This window comes from Hevea brasiliensis, chromosome 4 (genome assembly GCF_030052815.1).
Source record: "Hevea brasiliensis isolate MT/VB/25A 57/8 chromosome 4, ASM3005281v1, whole genome shotgun sequence".
NCBI classification, from domain to species: Eukaryota; Viridiplantae; Streptophyta; class Magnoliopsida; order Malpighiales; family Euphorbiaceae; genus Hevea; species Hevea brasiliensis.
The window spans coordinates 81,550,974-81,574,296 of NC_079496.1; the positions used below are offsets into that span (position 1 = coordinate 81,550,974).

At 35.3% G+C, this 23,323-nt stretch overlaps 1 protein-coding gene across 5 annotated transcripts in view; it reads left to right on the plus strand.

Moving 5' to 3' along the window:
* The window catches only part of LOC110653494 (uncharacterized), a 91,235-nt gene extending 69,821 nt beyond the window's left edge, over positions 1-21,414 (plus strand). For 4 of the 5 annotated variants that reach the window (XM_021809167.2, XM_058145720.1, XM_021809169.2 and 1 more), the window contains 7 exons: positions 16,209-16,398; positions 16,507-16,566; positions 16,728-16,982; positions 17,421-17,679; positions 17,759-17,964; positions 19,942-19,992; positions 20,577-21,414. In XM_021809167.2, coding sequence (XP_021664859.2) covers positions 16,209-16,398; positions 16,507-16,566; positions 16,728-16,982; positions 17,421-17,679; positions 17,759-17,964; positions 19,942-19,992; positions 20,577-20,867 — 1,312 coding nt within the window. In that variant the 3' untranslated portion in view covers positions 20,868-21,414. The remainder of the gene's footprint in view (positions 1-16,208; positions 16,399-16,506; positions 16,567-16,727; positions 16,983-17,420; positions 17,680-17,758; positions 17,965-19,941; positions 19,993-20,576) is intronic. The other variant, XM_021809170.2, reaches the window with a different exon arrangement.
* Positions 21,415-23,323: the final 1,909 nt, after the last annotated feature.

The following is a 23,323-nucleotide window of genomic DNA, read 5'->3' on the forward strand; positions in this document are numbered from 1 at the left end:
ATTTTAAACTGGTATATGAGGAACTTAATGTATTGTTGCCTTTTAGTTCTGATGTGAAAGTTCAAAGAGCCCAACAGAGCAAGCGGCTATTATGAGTTTTCTTGCAGGCCTTCATTGAGTATGAGGCTGCTAAATTTGATTCTCTCGATTACGAGATTTCCTCTTTGCATGAAACGTTCACACGGGTCCTTCGTACAGAGAGTACTCAATCTTCACAGCCTGCCAGTAGTGCTTTTATTAGCCGTAATTCAAATGGACAACAGGGTAATAGAAGAGGAAGTAGAGGAGGAATTACAGGCAACAGAAGTAATCAGCGTAATGAAGAGGTTAGTTCTAATCAGGACTCAAGAGGAGTCATTTGTTATTATTGCCATGAGTCTGGCCATACAAAATATAATTGTCTGCAACTTCAGAAGAAAAATCAGCGATCACAGATGGCAAATATGGCGTGAAGAGAATTCTCTGATATCTTCCTCTGAGAAAACTATTTTGGTATCTGCTGAGGATTTTGCACAATTTTCCCAGTATCAGGCATCTCTAAAGCCTACCAGTTCCCTTGTCACTGCGATCGCTGAGTCAGGTAAATCCACTACATGCCTTGTGTCTTCTTCATCCAAATGGGTTATTGATTCTGGTGCGACAGATCACATGACAGGTAATTCTAGTCTTCTATATGCTTTTCAGTCTAATCTCACTTCCTCTACTGTTACTTTAGCTGATGGTTCTACTTCTTGTGTCATGGGTTCTGGAACTGCGAACCCAATTTCGTCAATTTCTGTCTTCTGTTTTGTGTCTACCAAAATTCTCTTTTAATCTACTTTCTGTTAGTAAACTTACTCGTGCCTTAAATTATTCTGTTTACTTTTTTCCTGATCAGTGTTTGTTTAAGGATCTTACGACGAAGCAGATTATTGGTAGAGGACGCGAGTCAGGTGGTCTCTATATTCTGAAAAATCATGTATCGCGGTCGCTTGTTTGCTCAAGTACCTTAACACCTCTTGAAGCTCATTGTAGATTGGGTCATCCTTCTTTGTCTACCATGAAGAAGCTGTGTCCTCAATTTCAGTCTTTATCAGTACTAGAATGTGAGTCGTGTCAGTTTGCAAAACATCATCGTTTGCCTTCTGTGTCTAGAGTCAATAAACGGGCTTCATCCCCTTTTGAGTTAGTTCATTCTGATGTTTGGGGTCCTTGTTCTGTTACATCTAAAACTGGATTTCGTTATTTTGTTACTTTTGTTGATGATTACTCTCGTGTTACCTGGTTATATTTAATGAAAAATCGTTCTGAGTTGTTTTCTATCTTTTGTGCCTTTTGTAATGAAATCAAAACTCAATTTAATATTTCTGTGCGCATATTAAGAAGTGACAATGCCAAAGAATACTTTTTAGCACAATTTCAGCCTTATATGACACAAAATGACATTCTTCATCAGTCTTTCTGTGTGGATACTCCATCCCAAAATGGCGTGGCCGAAAGGAAAAATCATCATCTTCTTGAGGTAACTCGTGCTCTTCTTTTTCAGATGAAAGTACTTAAACACTTTTGGGCGGATGCAGTTTCTACGGCATGTTTTTTGATCAATCGTATGCCGTCTTTTGTCCTTAATGGGGATATTCCTTATACTACTTTGTTTCCTACAAAATCTTTGTTCTCTATTGAACCCCGTATTTTTGGTTGTACCTGTTTTGTGCGTGATGTTCGTCCACAGGTTACTAAATTGGATCCAAAATCTCTCAAATGTGTCTTCCTTGGGTACTCCTGGCTCCAAAAAGGGTACCGTTGTTTCTCTCCTACTCTTAATCGTTATCTTGTTTCTGCAGATGTCACATTTTTTGAGTCCACTCCATTTTTTCCTTCATCATCTGTGTATGAGAGTCAGGGGGAGGAGGATGATCTCTTAATATATACTGTCCAACCAATGTCTAGTCCTCTCCCACAGCCTGTTCCTTCTATCTCTAAACCTACTCGACCTCCCGTTGTTCATGTTTATTCCAGGAGATTGGAGATTCCTGACTCAGATCCTCCACCAGCTACTTCGTTGGGAGATCCTGTACCTCATACTGATCATAATTCTGATCTAGACTTACCCATTGCTCTTCGTAAAGGTAAACGTTCATGTACTTATCCTATCTCTTCTTTTGTTCCTTATAATCAATTGTCTTCTTGTTCTCGGTGTTTTGTTACTTCTTTAGACTCTGTTCCTATCCCTAATACTGTTGATGAGACACTGTCTCATCCTGGCTGGTGTGATGCTATGAAAGAGGAAATTGAGCCTTTAGATGCTAATGGTACATGGGAGCTATTGCCTTTGCCCACTGGTAAAAATGATATTGGTTGCAAATGGGTATTTATAGTAAAGGTAAATCCTGATGGTTCTGTGGCTAGGTTAAAAGCACACCTTGTAGCAAAAGGATATGCTCAGACATATGGGGTTGATTACTCTGATACTTTTTCTCCTGTAGCTAAACTTACTTCTATTCGCTTGTTTATCTCTTTAGCAGCTACATATGATTGGCCCCTGTATCAATTGGATATCAAGAATGCTTTCCTTCATGGTGATCTTCAGGAGGAGGTGTATATGGGGCAACCACCTGGGTTTGTTGCTCAGGGGGAGTTGGGTAAAGTTCGTAGGCTTCGGAAGTCTCTTTATGGCTTGAAAGAAAGTCCTAAGGCATGGTTTGGGAGATTCAGTGAAGCAGTACAGGAATTTGGTATGCAAAAGAGTAAGTGTGATCACTCAGTATTTTATAGGCAATCTGAGGTTGGTCTAATTCTCTTGGTAGTTTATGTGGATGACATTGTCATCACTGGGAGTGACTCTGCAGGTATTTCATCTCTTAAAACCTTCCTCCAAACTCAGTTTCAGACAAAAGACTTGGGATTGTTAAAGTATTTATTGGGTATCGAAGTTATGAGAAGTAAGAAGGGTATTTTCTTGTCTCAAAGAAAATATGTCCTCGATCTATTGACAGAGACAGGAAAATTAGGTGCTAAGCCTTGTAGCGCACCAATGACTCCAACTTTACAACTGTTAGCAGGGGATAGTGAGTTGTTTGAAGATCCAGAGAGATACAGGAGATTGGTAGAAAAATTGAACTACCTTACAGTCACTCGTCCTGACATTGCTTATGCCGTTAGTGTGGTAAGTTAGTTTATGTCTTCCCCAACTGTTGCTCATTGGGAAGCCTTGGAACAAATCTTGTGTTATTTGAAGGGCGCTCCAGGAAAATGTTTGCTATATGGTAATCATGGGCATTTGAATGTTGAATGCTTTTCAGATGCCGACTGGGCTGGATCTAAGGTTGACAGGAGGTCAACTACTGGATATTGCGTTTTTATTGGAGGAAATTTGGTGTCTTGGAGAAGTAAGAAGCAGAGTGTAGTTTCTCGATCTAGTGCTGAATCCGAATACAGAGCCATGGCACAATCAGTATGTGAGGTAATGTGGATACTTCAATTATTAGATGAGACAGGTTTTAAGACCTCCCTGCTTGCGAAATTGTGGTGTGATAATCAAGCTGCTCTTCATATTGCTTCTAATCCGGTGTTTCATGAGCGGACCAAACATATTGAGATTGATTGTCACTTTATTCGTGAAAAGATTCAACAACAGATCATCTCAACAGGACACACCAAAACTGGAGAGCAGTTAGGAGATATTTTCACAAAAGCTCTGAATGAGGCTAGGATTGACTACATTTGTAACAAGTCGGGCATGATTAACATCTATGCTCCAACTTGAGGGGGAGTATTATGGAAAATCAATCACTATGTTATGGAAAGTCAATCACTATATTATTTCTCTGTATATTCTGTATTCTGTATTCCTACTTAGGATTTCTTATTTAGGATTTCTTCCTAATTAGTAGAACACAATTATAGGAATCAATTGTATATATATACCCATGTACAAATTAATTGAAATCAATGAGAATCATTTCTTTCTACAGATAGCACAGGAAAAAGCATAGGTAAGGCAACTGTTTCTACTAATTCTCATTCTATTGTTACATCTAGTGGGTCTCGAGCTAATGGCTCTTCCATTAAATGCTTTACTTGTCATGATAAAGGTCATATTGCATCTCAGTGTCCACACCGTGCACTAGCTTTAGAACAAGCATGTGAAGAGGAATATGAAAGTGAGCATAACTCATCTGATTATGAGGAAGAATTTGTAGGAGCTATTGATTACTCTGGTGATGAAGAAGAGCTAGATATGGATGATGAGCATGTATAATGTTGTTCGCTGTGTGTTGTTAACTGTTGTTGATTATTATTGGAAGCGGACTAACATTTTTCATACTTGTGTTAAAAGTGGGGATAGGTCATGCAAGTTGGTAATTGATGGGGGGAGCACCATGAATGTGGTAGCTAAGAAAGCCATTGATAGAATTAACCTTATGGTAGAGCCACATCCTAAACCTTTTAGAGTTGCTTGGGTGAATAATACAACTTTGCCTGTAACTGAAAGATTTCTTGTTCCCATCCAAATGGGTCATTATAAAGATGATATTTATTATGATATTTTACCTATGGATGTTGCTCATGTTCTTTTAGGTTGCCCTTGGCTTTATGATCATGTTGTGCTTAACCATGGTAAGGACAACACCTATGTGTTTAAGTTTAATGGAAAGAAAATCATTTTGACACCTGCCAAACTTTCCCAAAAGAACTCCTCATCTTCAAACCCAAAGCCCATGTCTTCACTTAAGGCTCAAAAGAAAATTACTATCTTGAATCATGTGGCTTTTGAAAAGGTAGAAAGGGAAAGTAAGTATTGCTTAGCTGTTATAGCTAAAGAGATCCCTTGTGATTCTAGACCTGACACCTCCTCTGAGGTAAAACACTTGTTAAAAGAGTTCTCTGACATTATGCCTAATTAGTTGCCTAGTGAATTGCCACCAATGGGAGACATTCAGCATGCTATTGACTTAGTTCTTGGATCACAGTTATCTAATATTCCTCGTTATAGGATGAACCCTATGGAGCGAGCTGTGTTAAATAGGCAAGTTGAAGAACTTTTGACAAAGGGCTTTGTTAGGCATAGTCTTAGGCCATGTGCTGTTCCTGCACTCTTGACATCTAAGAAAGATGGCTCCTGAAGAATGTGTGTAGATTGTAGAGCCATAAACAAGATCACTATTAAATATAGGTTCTCAATTCCTAGACTTGAGGATATGTTGGACTTGTTTGTAGGATCTTGTGTGTTCTCTAAAATTGACTTACGTAGTGGGTGTCATCAAATTAGGATTGGACCAGGAGATGAGTGGAAATCTACTTTTAAAACGCAAGAAGGATTGTATGAATGGTTAGTGATACCTTTTGGATTATCTAATGCACCTAGTATTTTCATGCGTGTCATGAATCATGTTTTACAATCTTTCATTGGTAAGTTTTTGATAGTTTATTTTGATGATATTTTGATCTACAGTAAATCTAAAGAAGAGCATTTGGATAATCTTCGATAGGTTTTTGGGACCTTTAAGGAAGCAAAATTATATGTTGACACTAAGAAGTGTTCTTTTATGTAATCTAAAGTGCTTTTCTTAGGTTTTATTGTGTCTGCGCATGGTGTAGCAGTTGATCTTAAAAAGGTAAGAGTCATTAAAGAGTGGCCTACACCTAAGACAATTTCTGAGGTACGTAGTTTTTATGGATTGACTACTTTTTATAGAAGGTTCATTAGGGGATTTAGTTCAATCATGGCTCCTATTACTGATTGTCTTAAGAAAGGTGAGTTTAATTGGAATAAGACTGTTGCTAAAGCCTTTGATGACATTAAGTTGAAAATAACTGAAGCACTTGTTTTAGGGCATCCTAATTTTGATGAAGTTTTTGAAGTTGCTTGTGATGCTTTAGGTGTTGGTATTGGATGTGTCTTGAGTAAAAAAGGTCATCCCATAGCATTCTTTAGTGAAAAACTCAATGAGGCTAAACAAAGGTATTCCATTTATGATAGGGAGTTTTATGCTATTGTCCAGTCTCTTCGTCATCTGCGATATTATTTATTGCCATGAGTTTGTTTTGTTTTCTGGCCATCAAGCGTTGAGGTATTTGAACTCACAAAAGAAATTAAATTCTAAACATGCTAGGTGGGTTGAGTTTCTTAATGAGTGTTCCTTTATTCTTAAACATCGTTCTGGTATTGAGAATAAAGCAGTTGATGCACTTAGTCGTATAGCAATTGTTCTTCATGAAATGAGTGCAAATGTCATCGGATTTGAAAAGATGAAAGATAATTATGATACTTGTCCTGATTTTGGTCTTATTTTTCAAGAGGTGAATACAAGTAATCGTCGTGATTTTGTTATTCATGATGGTTATTTATTTAAGGCCACTAAATTGTGCATTCCTCGTATTTCACTTAGAGAATTTTTAGTATGGGAATTACATGCAGGTGGGCTAGCAGGACATCTTGGAAAAGATAAGACCGTTGCACTTGTTGAGGATAGGTTCTATTGGCGTTCATTAAAGAGAGATGTTGCTAGGATTGTCTCATAGTGTTGCACTTGTCAGTTAGCTAAGGCTAAGAAACATAACAATGGTTTTTACACTCCTCTTCCTATTCCACATACCTCTTGGAAAAATGTGAACATGGATTTTGTTCTTAGGTTACCTAAAACAGCTCAAGGGCATGATTCTATCTTAGTAGTAGTGGATAGGTTTTCAAAAATGGCGCATTTCATTCCATGTAACAAGACATATGATGCTTCACATGTAGCTGCATTGTTCTTTAGGGAAGTTGTCAAATTGCATGGTTCACCTTCTTCTATAGTGTCTAATAGAGATGTTAAGTTTGTTAGTTACTTTTGGAAGATACTTTGGAAGTTGTTTGGCACAACATTGAAATTTTCTTCAGCTTTTCACCCTCAAACAGATGGTTAAACTGAAGTTGTGAATCGTAGCTTGAGTGATTTTGCTTAGGTGACTTGTAGGAGGGAAGCAAGGTAATTGGGATTTAGTTCTTTCTATTGCAAAGTTTGCCTATAACAATTTAGTAAATCGTTCCACAGGTAAGAGCCCTTTTGAGATTGTTCATGGCTGTTCTCCCCATATCCTAGTTGACCTTGTTCGTCTTCCACCTGATATTCGTGTTTTTGAACCTGCTGAATCTTTTGCTCAACATGTTCATGAATTGCATACTGAGATTAGGCAAAAGATTGCTTTAAGTAATGAAAATTACAAACTTATTGTTAATGTGCATTGTAGGAATAAAGAATTCAATGGTCGTGATTATGTCATGGTTCGTATTTGCCCTAAAAGATTTCCTAAAAATTCTCTAAGGAAACTTCATGCTCGAACCATTGGCCCTTTCTCCATTTTGCAAAAACTTGGATCTAATGCATATATACTTGACTTACTTAAAGATATGAATATTAGTCCTGTTTTCAATGTGGAGGACTTGTCACTTTATCGGGGCACTTTTGAGCCTCCTATTTTACCTTCTAGCATTTCTGTAGGTCAGCTCGTGTCTGTAGAAAGAGATGATTCTCATATATTTCAATTAATCTGTACATGGGTATTTATATACAATTGATTCCTATAATTGTGTTATACTAATTAGGAAGAAATCCTAAATAAGAAATCCTAAATAGGAATACAGAATACAGAATATACACAGAAATAATATAATGATTGACTTTCCATAACACTCCCCCTCAAGTTGGAGCATAGATGTTAATCATGCCCAACTTGTTACAAATGTAGTCAATCCTAGCTCCATTCAGAGCTTTTGTGAAAATATCTCTAATCGCTCTCCGGTTTTGATATGTCTGTTGAGATGATCATTGTTGAATCTTTTCACGAACAAAGTGACAATCAATCTCAATATGTTTGGTCCGCTCATGAAATACCGGATTAGAAGCAATATGGAGAGCGACTTGATTATCACACCACAATTTCGCAGAGGGGTCTTAAAACTGTCTCATCTAGTAATTGAAATATCCACATTACCTCACATCTTGATTGTGCCATGGCTCTGTATTCGGATTCAGCACTAGATCGAGAAACTACACTCGCTTCTTTCTTTTCCAAGACACCAAATTTCCTCCAACAAAACGCAATATCCAGAGTTGACCTCCTATCAACCTTAGATCCAGCCCAGTCGGCATCTGAAAAACATTCAACATTTAAATGCCCATGATTATCATATAACAAACCTCTTCCTGGAGCTCCCTTCAAATAGCACAAGATTTGTCCCAAGGCTTCCCAATGAGCAACAGTTGGGGAAGACATAAACTGACTTACCACACTAACGGCATAAGCAATGTCAGGACGAGTGTGATAAGGTAGTTCAATTTTCCTACCAATCTCCTGTATCTCTCGGATCTTCAAACAACTCACTATCCTCGCTACTTGATTTGTAAATTTGGAGTCATTGGTGCACTACAAGGCTTAGCACCTAATTTTCCTGTCTCTGTCAATAGATCAAGGACATATTTTCTTTGAGACAAGAAAATACCCTTCTTACTTCTCATAACTTCAATACCCAAAAAATACTTAATAATCCCAAGTCTTTGGTCTGAAACTGGGTTTGGAGGAAGGTTTTAAGAGATGAAATACCTGCAGAGTCACTCCCAGTGATGATAATGTCATCCACATAGACTAGCAGGAGAATTAGACCAGCCTCAGATTGCTTATAAAATACTGAGTGATCACATTTACTCTTTTGCATACCAAATTCCTGTACTGCTTCACTGAATCTCCCAAACCAGGCCCTAGGACTTTGTTTCAAGCCATAAAGAGACTTCCGAAGCCTACAAACTTTACCCAACTCCCCCCTGAGCAACAAACCCAGGTGGTTGCTCCATATACACCTCCTCCTGAAGATCACCATGAAGGAAGGCATTCTTGATATCCAATTGGTGCAGGGGCCAATCATATGTAGCTGCTAAAGAGATAAACAAGCGAACAGAAGTAAGTTTAGCTACAGGAGAAAAAATGTCAGAGTAAATCAACCCCATATGTCTGAGCATATCCTTTTGCTACAAGGCGTGCTTTTAATCTAGCCACAGAACCATCAGGATTTACCTTTACTGTAAATACCCATTTGCAACCAATAGCTTTCTTACCAGTGGGCAAAGGCAACAGTTCCCATGTACCATTAGCATCTAAAGCCTCCATTTCCTCTTTCATAGCAGCACACCAGCCAGGATGAGACAGTGCCTCACCAACAGTATTAGGGATGGGAATAGAGTCTAAAGAAGTAACAAAACACCGAGAACAAGAAGACAATTGATTATAAGAAACAAAAGAAGAGATAGGGTAAGTACATGAACGTTTACCTTTACGAAGAGCAATGGGTAAGTCTAGATCAGAATCATGATCAGTATGAGGTACAGGATCTCCCAACGAAGTAGCTGGTGGAGGATCTGAGTCAGGAATCTCCAATCTCCTGGAATAAACATGAACAACGGGAGGCCGAGTAGGTCTAGAGACGGAAGAAATAGGCTGTGAGAGAGGACTAGACATTGGTTGGACAGTATATATTAAGATATCATCTTCCTCCCCCTGACTCTCATACACAGATGATTGAGAAAAAAATGGAGTGGACTCAAAAAATGTGACATCTGCAGAAACAAGATAACGATTAAGAGTAGGAGAGAAACAACGGTACCCTTTTTGGATCCGGGAGTACCCAAGGAAGACACATTTGAGAGACTTTGGATCCAATTTAGTAACCTGCGGACGAACATCACGTACAAAACAAGTACAACCAAAAATACGGGGTTCAACGGGAAACAAAGATTTTGTAGGGAACAAAGCAGTATAAGGAATATCCCCATTAAGGACAGAAGAAGGCATACGATTGATCAAAAAATATGCCGTAGAAACTGCATCCGCCCAAAAGTGTTTAGGAACTTTCGTCTGAAAAACTAGAGACGGAAGAAATAGGCTGTGAGAGAGGACTAGACATTGGTTGGACAGTATATATTAAGATATCATCTTCCTCCCCCTGACTCTCATACACAGATGATTGAGAAAAAAATGGAGTGGACTCAAAAAATGTGACATCTGCAGAAACAAGATAACGATTAAGAGTAGGAGAGAAACAACGGTACCCTTTTTGGATCCGGGAGTACCCAAGGAAGACACATTTGAGAGACTTTGGATCCAATTTAGTAACCTGCGGACGAACATCACGTACAAAACAAGTACAACAAAAAATACGGGGTTCAACGGGAAACAAAGATTTTGTAGGGAACAAAGCAGTATAAGGAATATCCCCATTAAGGACAGAAGAAGGCATACGATTGATCAAAAAACATGCCGTAGAAACTGCATCCGCCCAAAAGTGTTTAGGAACTTTAAATGCGAAAAAGAAGAGCACGAGTTACCTCAAGAAGATGCCGATTTTTCTTTCGCCACGCCATTTTGGGATGGGGTATCCACACGGGAAGGCGATGAAGAATGCCATTTTGTGTCATATAAGATGAAATTGTCTTTGAAAAATATTCTTTGGCATTGTCACTTCTTAATATGCGCACAAAAATATTAAATTGAGTTTTGATTTCATTACAAAAGGCACAAAAGATAGAAAACAACTCAGAACGATTATTCATTAAATATAACCAGGTAACACGAGTAATCATCAACAAAAGTAACAAAATAATAAAATTCAGTTTTAGAAGTATGAACAAGGATCCCAAACATCGAATGAACTAACTCAAAGGGGATGAAGCCCGTTTATTGACTCTAGACACGAAGTCAAGCGATGATGTTTTGCAAGCGACACGACTCACATTCTAGTCTTGATAAAGATCAAATCGAGGACACAACTTCTTCATGGTAGACAAAGAAGGATGACCCAATCTACAATGAGCTTCAAGAGGTGTTAAGGTGCTGGAGCAAACAAGCGATCGCGGTACATGATTTTCGAATGTAGAGACCACGACTCACGTCCTCTACCAATAATGCGCCGTCGTAAGATCTGAAACAAACACGATCGAGAAAAAGAAATAGAACAATTGAAGGTACGAGTAAGTTTACTAACGAAAGTAGATTAAAGAGAAATTTGGTAGACACAAAGCAGATGACAAAGAAATTGTGAAGTCGGATTCGCGATTCAGAACCCATGACACAAGAAGTAGAACCATCGGCTAAAGTATGATGAGGAAGTGGGATTAGACTGAAAAGTAGAGAGAAGACTAGAATTACTGTCATGTGATCATTTGCACCGTAATCAATAACCCATTTGGATGAGGAAGACACAAGGCATATAGTGGATTTACGACTCGTGATCGCGATGATAGGGAACTGGTAGGCTTTAGAGATGCACGATCTTGGGAAAACTGTGCAAAATCCTCTGCGGATAACAAAACAGTTTTCTCAGAGGAAGATACTGTAGAATCCTCTGCTGCCATATTTGCCATCTGTGATCGCTGATTTTTCCTCTGAAGTTGCGGACAATTATATTTTGTATGGCCAGGCTCATGACAATAATAACAAATGACTCCTCTGGAGTCTCGATTAGAACTAGCCTCTCCATTCTGTGATTACTTACATTGCTGTATTTCCTCCTCTACTTCCTCTTCTATTACCCTGTTGTCCATTTGGATTACGGCTAATAAGAGCACTACTGGCAGGCTGTGAAGATTTGGTACTCTCTGTACGAATGACCCGTGTGAATGTTTCATGCAAAGAGGAAATCTTAGAACTGGAAAGAATATGAGATGTAGCAGTCTTATACTCTGAAGGAAGGCCTGCAAGAAAACTCATAACAGTTGCTCCGTTGGGCTGCTTGAACTTTCACATCGAACTAAAAGGCAACAATACATTAAGTTCCTCATATACCCGTTTAAAATCCATAAAATAAGCCGTGAGAGACTTATTCTCTTTCTCGGACAGTAGAATGCCTTACAAACATCATAAATACGGAGATATTCCCTTTACGAATCTGAAAATCTAAGTAATCCATCAATTCCTTAACAAATTCACAGTGATTAATTAATCTAATTACCTCACTGTGAATCGAGTTTCGAAGCTGCAAAAACAACCGAGCATCCTCCCTTAGCCAAGTTTGTTGTGTATCATCACAGTGGATCTTTAGTAAGGTGATCATCCTTATCAATGCTACGCAAATAGACCCTATGATCTTACTCCACTCCGGATAATTCGAACCATTCGGTTTGTGTTCCGTGATCTTAGTCATCATCGGAATCACATCAAATAACATTCTTATTATGCGCCATTTGTTGAGACAAAGAAAACTAACCAAACGCTAATCCAAAGTCTTGTGACAACAAAATAATCCAAAATCACAAATCAAGCAAATACCGAAATAGGATCCGAGAGCCAAACCTCGAAGTCCTTTAATGGTGTCTTGGATCGAACAACGACACGCAGTGGTGGAATGAGGGGATTGAGGCGACGGCAATGTTGATCGAGTCGAAGCAGTGGTCGGCGGCCAAGGTCTCTCTGAGGTGGTGGTGAGAACAAATAATCACCCTAGATAGATGACCTGCTCTGATACCATGTAGAAAGAGATGATTCTCATATATTTCAATTAATCTGTACATGGGTATTTATATACAATTGATTCCTATAATTGTGTTATACTAATTAGGAAGAAATCCTAAATAAGAAATCCTAAATAGGAATACAGAATACAGAATATACACAGAAATAATATAATGATTGACTTTCCATAACAGTGTCAAAGTCACCATCACTTCCTTTGCCAGAGATATCATTGACACCGTGCTTGATGATGAGTTCGTTACGTCCTCACAAGGTGGATTTCGTAGATTTCTTATCAAGTGGCAAAGCCGTCTTGATTCTGATGCTACTTGGATCATACAAGAGGAATTCCAGAACCTAGATCCTTCTCTCTTGGATGCTTATTTGCAAGTCAACTCTACGGAGTCGAGTTTTTTTCAATCAAGGGGGAATGATGCAAAATACACTCCTAAAGATTTTAAAGTACTTATTTAAGGAAAAATATAGAAAATAAGAATTTTATTTTAATAAGAATTCTAGTTTTTGTGATTGTGTATCCTAAATAGATTAGGTTCCTAATTAAATTGGGATTCTTCAATTCCTAATTATGATTGAATTAGGGTTCTCTAATCCTAATGAGATTAGGATTCCTAATCCTATAAATAAGACCTAGGTTTTTCATTGTTGACAGTTTTTGTTATGATAATTTCTGTAAGTTTAATAATATTTTGAAAATTAGTTCCCTTTTCTTCAAGGATTGGTCTTTGATTTTTCTTTGTGTTTGGTTCTTTCCCTTTGTTCTGCATCAATGATATTCTTCATCGGTCATCCTATGTTGATACACCATCCCAAAATGGTGTTGCCGAAAGGAAAAATCGGCATTTCCTTGAAGTAGTTAGAGCCCTTTTTTTTGAAATGAAGGTTTCTAAACATTTTTTGGCTGATGCAGTTCAACAACATTTTTTTTTTATTAATGTATGCCATCTCCTACCTTTGATGGGGATATTTCTTATACTGTTTTGTTTACATCTAAATCTTTGTTTTCCATTGAACCTTGTATTTTTTGTTGTACTTGTTTTATGCTAGATTTTCGTCTACAGGTTTTTAAATTGGATCTAAAGTCTTTTAAATGTGTTTTCCTTGGATACTCTTTACTCCAAAAAGGATATTAGTGTTTTTTTCCAACTCTTAATCGTTATATTATTTCTGCTGATTTATTTTTTTAAGTCCACTCTTTTATTTCCTCAGACAACTATGTGTGAGAATCAGAGGGAGGAAGACGATCTTTTGGTATACATTGTCAAATAGAATCCTCCTTCTCTTGCTCTTTTTATCCTAGTCACAATTAGACCTCTTGTTGTTCATGTTTATTCAAGGAGATTGGAGGTTCTAAGCTCAGATCCTCCACTAGGTTCTTATTAAAAGATTCGATTACTGCCACTGGTTGTGATCCTACTTTAGATCTTCCCATCGGTCTTGGCAAAGGTAAACATACATGTGCTCTTCGCAAAGGTAAACATACATGTGCTTACTCTATTTCTTGTTTTCTTTCTTATGATCACCTGTCTTCTCTTTCTCGATGATTTGTTACTTCTTTAGATTTTATCAATATCCCCAAAACTGTTGTTGAGACATTATCTCATCGTGGTTGGTGTGTTGCTATGAAAGAGGAAATTGAGGCCTTAGATACAAATGGTATATGAGAATTGGTGCCTTTGCCCACTAGTAAAAAAGCTATTGATTGCAAGTAGGTGTTCACAGTGAAAATATATCATGATGGTTCTATAGCTAGATTAAAAGCACGTCTTGTAGCTAAAAGATATGCTCAGACATACGGAGTTGATTACTCTAATACTTTTTCTCTTGTTGCTAAACTAACTTCAATTCGGTTGTTTATTTCTCTAGTAGCTACATATGATTGGCCTTTACACCAATTAGATATCAAGAATGCCTTTCTTCTTGGTGATCTTTGGTAGAAGATGTATATGGAGCAACTACTAGGATTTGTTGTGCAGGGGGAGTTGGGTAAAGTTTGCAGACTTCGAAAGTCTCTTTATGGCCTAAAACAAAGTCCTCGTGCTTGGGTTGGGAGATTCAGTGAAGTAGTACAAGAATTTGGTGTGCAAACGAGTAAGTGGAATCATTCAATGTTTTATGCAGTCTAAGATTGGCCTAATTTTACTGGTAGTGTAGGTTGATGATATTGTTATCATTGGGAATGACTCTGTAGGTATATCATCTTTTAAACACTTCCTTCACACCCATTTTCAAACAAAAGACTTAGGCCTACTTAAGTATTTTTTTGGGTTTGAAGTTATGAGCAGTAAGAAACGCATCTTCTTGTCTTAGCGGAAGCATGTTCTTGATCTACTGGCAGAAACGGAGAAATTAGGTGCTAAGCCTTGTAGTGCACCAATGACCCCAAATTTACAACTTTTCGCAGAGGATGGTAAGTTGTTTGAAGATCCAGAAAATTATAGGAGGTTGGTAGTTTAATTGAACTGTCTTGTAGTAACTCGTCTTGATATTGCATATCTAGTTAGTATGGTAAGTCAGTTTATGTCTTCTCCAACTGTTGCTCTTTGAGAAGCTTTGGGATAAATCTTGTTTTATTTGAAGGGAACTCCAGAGCGAGGCTTATTATATAGTAATCATGGGCATTTGAATGTTAAGTGTTTTTTAGATGCAAACTGGGCAGGTTCTAAGGTTGATAGAAGGTCAACTATAGGATATTTGTGTCTTTTTTGGAGGTAATTTAGTGTCTTGAAAATGTAAGAAGCAAAACGTAGTCTCTTGATCTACTGCGAAATAGTAAAACAAAGCTATGGCACAGTCAGTTGAGATAATATGGATACTTCAATTATTAGATGAGGGAGGCGTTAAGATCTCTTTGCCTGTATATTTGTGGTGTGATAATCAAGTTGCTTTCAGTATTGCTTATAACCCTGTGTTTCATGAACGGAACAAGCATATTGAGATTAATTGTCATTTTGTCTATGAAAAGCTTCAACAAGGGGTCATCTCAACACAATATCAAAATTGGAGAGCAATTAGGAGATATGTTTACAAAAACTTTGAATGGAGCTCAAGTTGATTACATTTGTAACAAGTTGGTTATAATTAACATCTATGCTTCAATTTGAGGGGGAGTGTTATAGAAATAGATGTTTGTAGGATATACTTGTTAAGAAAGGATTCCTAACCAATGTAGAACTCCAAATTAATATAGGAGATAACTGTGTCTGTGTGTGTATAACCTCTTTAGAAATCAATGAAACACCTTCTCACAAAAAGAAAGGTGTGCCTTTCTAGAGCCTTTCATTTGAAACAAGGTGCACGCCTAGGCACATAAGACAAGGGCCTAGTGAATGTTGCCCGCCTTTCTCCTGTAGGTGAGCCTTGAAATTAAGGTGTGCCTCTTTAATGACTATGATTCAATGATGTCATAAAAGGATTATTCATTTTATATTTTAGTTCTAGTAGATGAGGTATGATCATATTTTAGTAATATAAATTATTAAATGGCTTTGTTTTTTCATAATTTTTTTGCCCTTTTTATCCATTCAAAAGTTGTACCCTCTTTTTGTTTTTTTTTATGTTACCCTCTAATTATTATCTAATTACACATTTGATTTAGTTATTTAAACGTTTAAATATTTTTAAAAGAATTAAAAGTTTAAATAGCTAAATCAAACTGGCTGTTGTTCTTTATTTATTATCTAATTACATTACATGCACTTGTTCAGTTGCTTATATTTTTTGTTCAGGATAAACAAAACAAAAATATTAGGGTTTCTGAGTATGACATGGGCTAAGGATCGAAGAGCTGAATGGTCAATATGGATGGTTTGCTCAAAGGTTGAGATGCCTCATCATTACATAAGCAGTCGAAATGATGAATTTTCCCACCCGACTGTCCCAAAAAGAGTTTCGAGCTTGTGGAAGTTACCTGATGATGTAAATGCACTCCTACTTGCTTCATTACCATTATAATTCCAAAGATATACTCGATAAATTCTTCATTCCATCGCCTAAAATTTGCATTTTCTTTGGTGTTCTGTACAGCCTGCCCAAACTTTGGCCACACGTGCTGAGCTTCATCGGCGAAGTATTGCACAAATGAAGGTGAGCTATTTATCAATATTTACTGATTAATTATCAGTTTAATCAGAGAATGTTTTATTTCCATGCTGAGCTATGTATCCACATTTTCTGATCTCCATCGGCATAGTATTATCAATCTTGGTAAATTTTAGTTCTTTGGAGAACATTTTATTTCTGTGCAGATCAATAATCAGTCAATTCAAGACATGCATATTTTTGGAGATCCTCTTCGAATTCCTATCATAATTGTGGAACGTGTCATGAATGCACCCCGGCGTGCTCTAAGTGAAAATTCTTACTTTAGAAATGTAGACCTGATAGATTCACCTGTCTTGCTTTCTACACCCAGCGTTGAAGCTGGAAGAATCCTATCTAGTTCCAACCTGAAGCAGAATGGTCGTGAGTTGAAGGTTGTTGTCTTTGTGCATGGATTTCAGGCAAGATTCTATGGCTTCACTTGGATATCTAATTTCTGTTACTATATTTTACTTTCCTCTTCATTCCTTACTTTTGTTTGTTATTCTCTTTTTCTTTAAAATAAAAAATGGTTTTACTATTTTATTTTTGTTACATGAACTATTGTCATCACTTCATCTCTTATTGGTTGGTTGCATAAATTATTTGACCATTTGAGTCTCTTATATAAATGTGTTAATCCTCTTACCCTGAATTGGTCGTATTTCCTGAAATTTAATATCATTGAACTTTTGGTTAATATATTTCTCATTTGTTTCTTTCATGTTTTGCTGTCAGCCAAGCATTCTTTATTCTCTACTGTTTCTCAAGAAAATCTTTTACAAAGTCCCTCGAATTATATTGCAGTTTAAGCATGTTTTAGTGCATTAATTTTATTTGTATCAAAACCAACGCATTAGGGGCATCATCTGGATTTACGGCTTGTTCGAAATCAATGGCTTTTAATAGACCCCAAGATAGAGTTTCTCATGTCTGAGGTAAATGAGGACAAAACATCTGGAGACTTCAGAGAAATGGGACTAAGGCTGGCTCAGGAAGTGGTCTCTTTTCTTAAAAAGAAAATGGATAAATTTTCTAAGTCCTGCAATTTGGGAGGTATCAAGCTTAGCTTTGTCGGGCATTCTATTGGAAATATCATTATAAGAACAGCATTAGCAGGTATACAATCATCTAATTGGAGATGCAAATCTTTTGGTTGTCTATAGTTTGATGATTGATCTGGAATTGTTTGCAACAGAGACCATCATGGAACCATACCTAAGATGCCTCTACACGTATGTATCTATATCTGGTCCACACATGGGGTACCTTTACAGTGCGAACTCTTTATTTAACTCTGGAATGTGGCTTTTGAAAAAGCTCAAGGGATCACAATGCATTCATCAGCTTACTTTCACTGATGACCCAGATCTTCGCAAAACTTTCTTGTACAGACTTTGTGAGGTACTGAAGATAACAAGCTTTTCCATAATATTTTCTGGCATTAGTTTAAATTTTTCTCCCTCTCTCTCTCCCTCCCTCCCTTTTCCCCGTCAAGAGGTCTGAGAGAGACAGAGGTCTGAGAGAGACAGTATAGCTGTGAAGCTAGAAGTTGATTCATTCCAATGACAAGTGGTCATGCTATGACGTGATTTTTTTGAGCTTATTTGCCATTTTGGAAAAAGCAATGAAATATTGTCATCGCTATTTTTTAAGTGTAGTGTCTATTAAAGGAAAGCAAATTTTACTCTTTTTTTTTTCCATTTTTTGTAAAATTATATAGATGCACAAAAACTCTATACTGTTCATTGGATCGGTAATTTTGGAATGGTAATCATTATTTTTTTTTTCTTTTTTTTCCCTTCCTATATTAGTATACTACAATAAATATATATAAACTCTACCCTATAATACTGTTCACTGGAACGGTAGTTCTAGAACGGTAACCATTCTTTTTTTTTTTTTTTTTTTTTCTCCTATATCACTGTAATATACTAAAAGGGAAGGCACTTTCATTGTTCCTAAGAACAATGGCCTTTTTGTCTTGCTTTTTTTTTTTCATTTGCTTTTTTTTTTTTCATATGATTAAACTTATTCAATATTTGCATAAAAAAGGTAATATTATTTAAATATTTTTATATAATTCAAATGAAATCTAATTAAATTATAAATTGAATGTAAAAGTCTTTTTTCATAATAAATACTAACAATTTGAATTTATAAAATATAATTTCTTAATTGATAATAAACTAAAAATAATCTATATTATTGTCGTTAAAAAAATAATATGAATTATAGTATTACACAATTAATTTAGTATATCAAAAAATAGATATAAAGCATAATATATATATATATATATATATATATATATATATATATATATATATATATATATATATATATATATCAAAACTTGAGTTAATATTCCAACAATAATATTGTGAAACTTTTATTAGATGCCTTGTTTTTCCCCTTATTTCAATTGGTTGAACCTCCCAATTTCTACCTTTGATTTTTTTTATTGCAATATCTAATTGTAAAATTGTCATTTTAATTGTTCTTAACTATTAAATTATTACTTTTATCACAATCACTGATAAAATCACTATAGACTATCGCTAAAGGAAAAAGAATATGCAAAAAAAAAAAAAAATATCATATTATAATGAATATGGGAATTAAGATGAACCCTAATTGTTCTCTTTAGCCTATTAATTTGTAAAATCATCGCACTATTATTTCTTTTTGCTAGACTATATATGGATGTATTTTATGAATGTGGGAAATGGAAATAATTGCATAATTTTTGCAATAAATTATAAATAATAATTTTATTTAAAATATATACATATAAAAATTTGGATAAATTTTGATAACTGTCCCTGAACTTAGCTAGTTGTAACATTACAGTCCCTTAACTTAAAAATATAACATAAAACCCTATTAACTTTCAAATTTTGCACAGTAAAATCCCTCTAACCTCTAATTACTAGTTTTTCAGTTAGACGCTGACCTGGACAGTTCCAGCATTGAGTTTAGTCAGTATTTCTCTTTTCTCTTTCAAGCCATGTGTAAATTGAATCATTTTTCTCTCTATAGAAAATTATTTTTCATGCGTAAAGAGAATAATTTTATACTTTGTATAAGAGAGGAGAGAGAAATGTTGACTAAGTGCCATGCGGGAGCTATTTATACCAATTTCTAACTAAAAAATTAGTAATTGAAAGTCAGAGGGATTTTACTGTGTAAAATTTGAAAGTTTAGGGGGTTTTATGTTACATTTTAAAGTTAAAGGACTGTAGTGTTACAACTATATAAGTTCAAGGACAGTTGTTGAAATTTATCCATAAAAATTTTGAGAACAAAAAAATTATACATGTAGCATCGTGCAGGCATTATAGCTTGTGGATTCTGAAGCAATTTCTTTTGTTCTTTCAGCACAAGACATTAGAGAGCTTCAGACATACAATACTGCTATCTTCACCCCAGGTACTTCCTTATCATGCTATTTCCCGCCCATTTTTAGCTGGCAGTTCAAGTTAGAGCAATTTTTTAGGTTTTATTACTTGTTGAGAATTTTGGTGGGACTACAGAAACTTTTTCTCATTCGCAATGGAATTGTGGTGGCACTGTACTGTAGGTTACACAATACGAACTTGTAATAGTAAAATTGCTGTTGTAATGGAGATATACATCATCTGGAATTGGGGCATGATAATTTGGCCTTTGTATCTTTTTGAAAGGTTTAGTGCAGAGTTGATGCAATACTAAGAAGTGCTAAATGAAAGCTTGGTTTGAACAATTTTGAGTGTGTTCTATCTTGTCTAGCAAAAATGCTAGACTTTCTTAAAATAAATATTAATATCTGAGGCAAAAGTCTTATTCATGGAATTTATCTCTAGAAGAAATATATATATATATATATATATATATATATATATATATATATATATATATATATTTATATATATTGTTGCTCCAAATATACATAGTAATTCCTGTGGGGGATATTGATATAACAAATGGAAAGATCTTCTCAATACCATTGTGCTTATTTGTTTATTTCATCTCAGGATGGTTATGTGCCTCATCATTCTGCCAGAATTGAACTGTGCCAGGCTGCTTCCTTGGACTACTCGAAAAAAGGTGCTGTATTCCTGGAGATGCTGAATAATTGCTTGGATCAAATACGGGCCCCAACTGCTGAGAATCGGCTGTTCATGCGTTGTGATGTTAACTTTGATACCTCCTCCTATGGCAGGAGCTTCAACTCATTGATTGGGCGGGCCGCCCATATCGAGTTTTTGGAGTCCGACAACTTTGTGAAGTTCATAATGTGGTCATTTCCAGAACTATTTCGTTGATTTCCAGGGAAGTCACGTACCATCTCCACCCTACCAGTGTTGCTGGTATCTTCTGTAGGTGATTCACTTGGTTATCTTTTGACAAGGGACAGGCAAAAATGGATTGGGAGGTCAGGTAGCGAACTTGTGGCAGCTGCACTCTTCCGTATCAACATGCATATTCTTGTTGACCTACAATGTTGTTTGCGTGCTGTTCGACAGCAAGTTGGTCGGGAATGAGATTTGAAGTCATCATTTGTTTATAAGTAAAATATGACTCATGGTTTCGTGGACAGTAGTGTAATTATTTTAGGTTAGGTAGAATGCTTATATAAAATTAGGCCTTTGCCTATTTGGTTCCAATGTTTGCCAGATAACAGGATTGTGCGTGAAAACAGTTGAAGTGAAGAAACTCAATATAGCAGCTATCCAGTTTACATGTTATAATAATGTTTATCATAACAAATTTTATTACTTGCTCTTTTTTAATCTATTTTGTAAAATTTCTCTGTAAATTTTTCTTTGATCTTGGAAATGCAATTATGTAAACTATGGTTATTCTTCTCTCTGTCTCTTTTCCTCTAAGCAGATTTATTATTAGTCATGCTTATTTTTCTGATTGTGTTAAGAAAGGTGAGTTTAATCAGACTAAAGCAACTACTAAAACTTCTGATGAAATTAAGTTGAAAATAATTGAAGTACCTGTTTCAGGGCATTCTAATTTAATAATATTGTTGAAGTTGCTTGTGATGCTTAAGATGTTGGCATTGGAGGTGTCTTGGGGTAACAAGGTCATCCTCTAGTATTCTTTAATGAAAAAAAATCAATGAGGCTATATAAATGTATTCTACTAATGATAGGGAGTTTTATGCTATAGTCCAATCCCTTCATTGTCGGTATTATTTGTTGCTACGAGTTTGTTTTGTTTTGTGACAATCAAACATTGAGATATTTGAAAAAGAAATTGAATTTTAGATTTGCTCGGTGAGTTTCTTAATGAGTATTCTTTTATTCTTAAACATTGTTCTGGTGTTGAGAAAACAGCTGATGCACCTAGTTATATAGCAATTATTCTTCATGAAATGTGTGCACATGTCATTGGTTTGATAGAATGGAAGGTGATGATATTTGTCCCGGTGTTGGTCTTATCTTTCAAAAAGTATCGGTAAACATCGTAATTTTGTTGATTTTTTTTTATTCATGGTAGTTATTTGTTTAAAGCTGCTAGTGTATTCCTCGTACTTAGAATATTTCAAGTATAGGAATCGCATGTAGGTGGATGAGTCATGGTTTTGAAATCCAGTTGGTTGAATCGGAAAAACCATGGACTGGCCCTTAGATCGGTTCAGTTCACCCTTAAAACTCGTCTAGTACCAGAACCGGTAAAGACTTGTCGAGTTGGTTGGGTACCTAGTTAACCGTTCGACCCAACAGGTTTAACGAGCCAGCGAATCTTCACTACTTTTTTTTTATTCAGTTGATTTTATAAAAAACGACTTTGTTTTTTTAAACCCTAACTTCTTAAAAAAAAAAAAAAGCAGTACTTCGCAAAGGGAAAAAACACAACTTGTCTCTCTCACAATCTCCCTTTCTCGCTCTCTCTGCCCTTTGAATCTTCAATTTATTTGCTTGATTCTCTTTAATTCAAATTGTTTCAATAAAAAAATTCAAAACTTTTAGGATATTCTTAATTATAGCAAAAATTTTATTTTGTGTATTATAACCGAATTTTAATTATTTGTTACAATTGTACTCAGGACTATTGAAGTTTTATTTGATTAGCAAAATAGTTCATTGATTTAAACTGCATATTTAAACATTATTTATTATATTTTATATTTATTTGTAAATAAAATTTTATACTAAAATATATTTATTGATTAAAATATATTTTAATATAATAAACTATTTGAAAAATGCATAATAATAAAATAATCACAAAATAATAATACTGTAACATGTTTTGTAAAATACGCAAAGTAATCACAAAACAATATTTTTTTCTATTATATAATAATAAAGTTTATTGATTTAAATTGTAAAACTTTTTTGCCGTTCTCAATTATGCAAATTTTTTTTCCACTCATCAGTTTATTATTAGGTAACAATTAATATGATTTTAAAAAGATTAAGCACTATTTTCGTTTACAAAATTACATATAATTTTAATGATTTGATGTATGGCATATGCTCGTTTTGTAATTTTAATAGTTATTTTATTATAATGTAATTATTTTGCATAATTGTTAATTGAAAAAATTTTTTATAGTGTGATTATTTTATGATTACTTTATTATTATATAATTTTTGAATAGTTTATTATATTAAAACATATTTTAATAATAAAAATAAATTTTTAGTATAAAATTTGAATTAATAATAAATATAAAATATTTTTATATTATAAATATATTTTATATAATAAATAAAAATATTTAAATATACAATTTTAGTTAATAACTAATCAAATAACATTT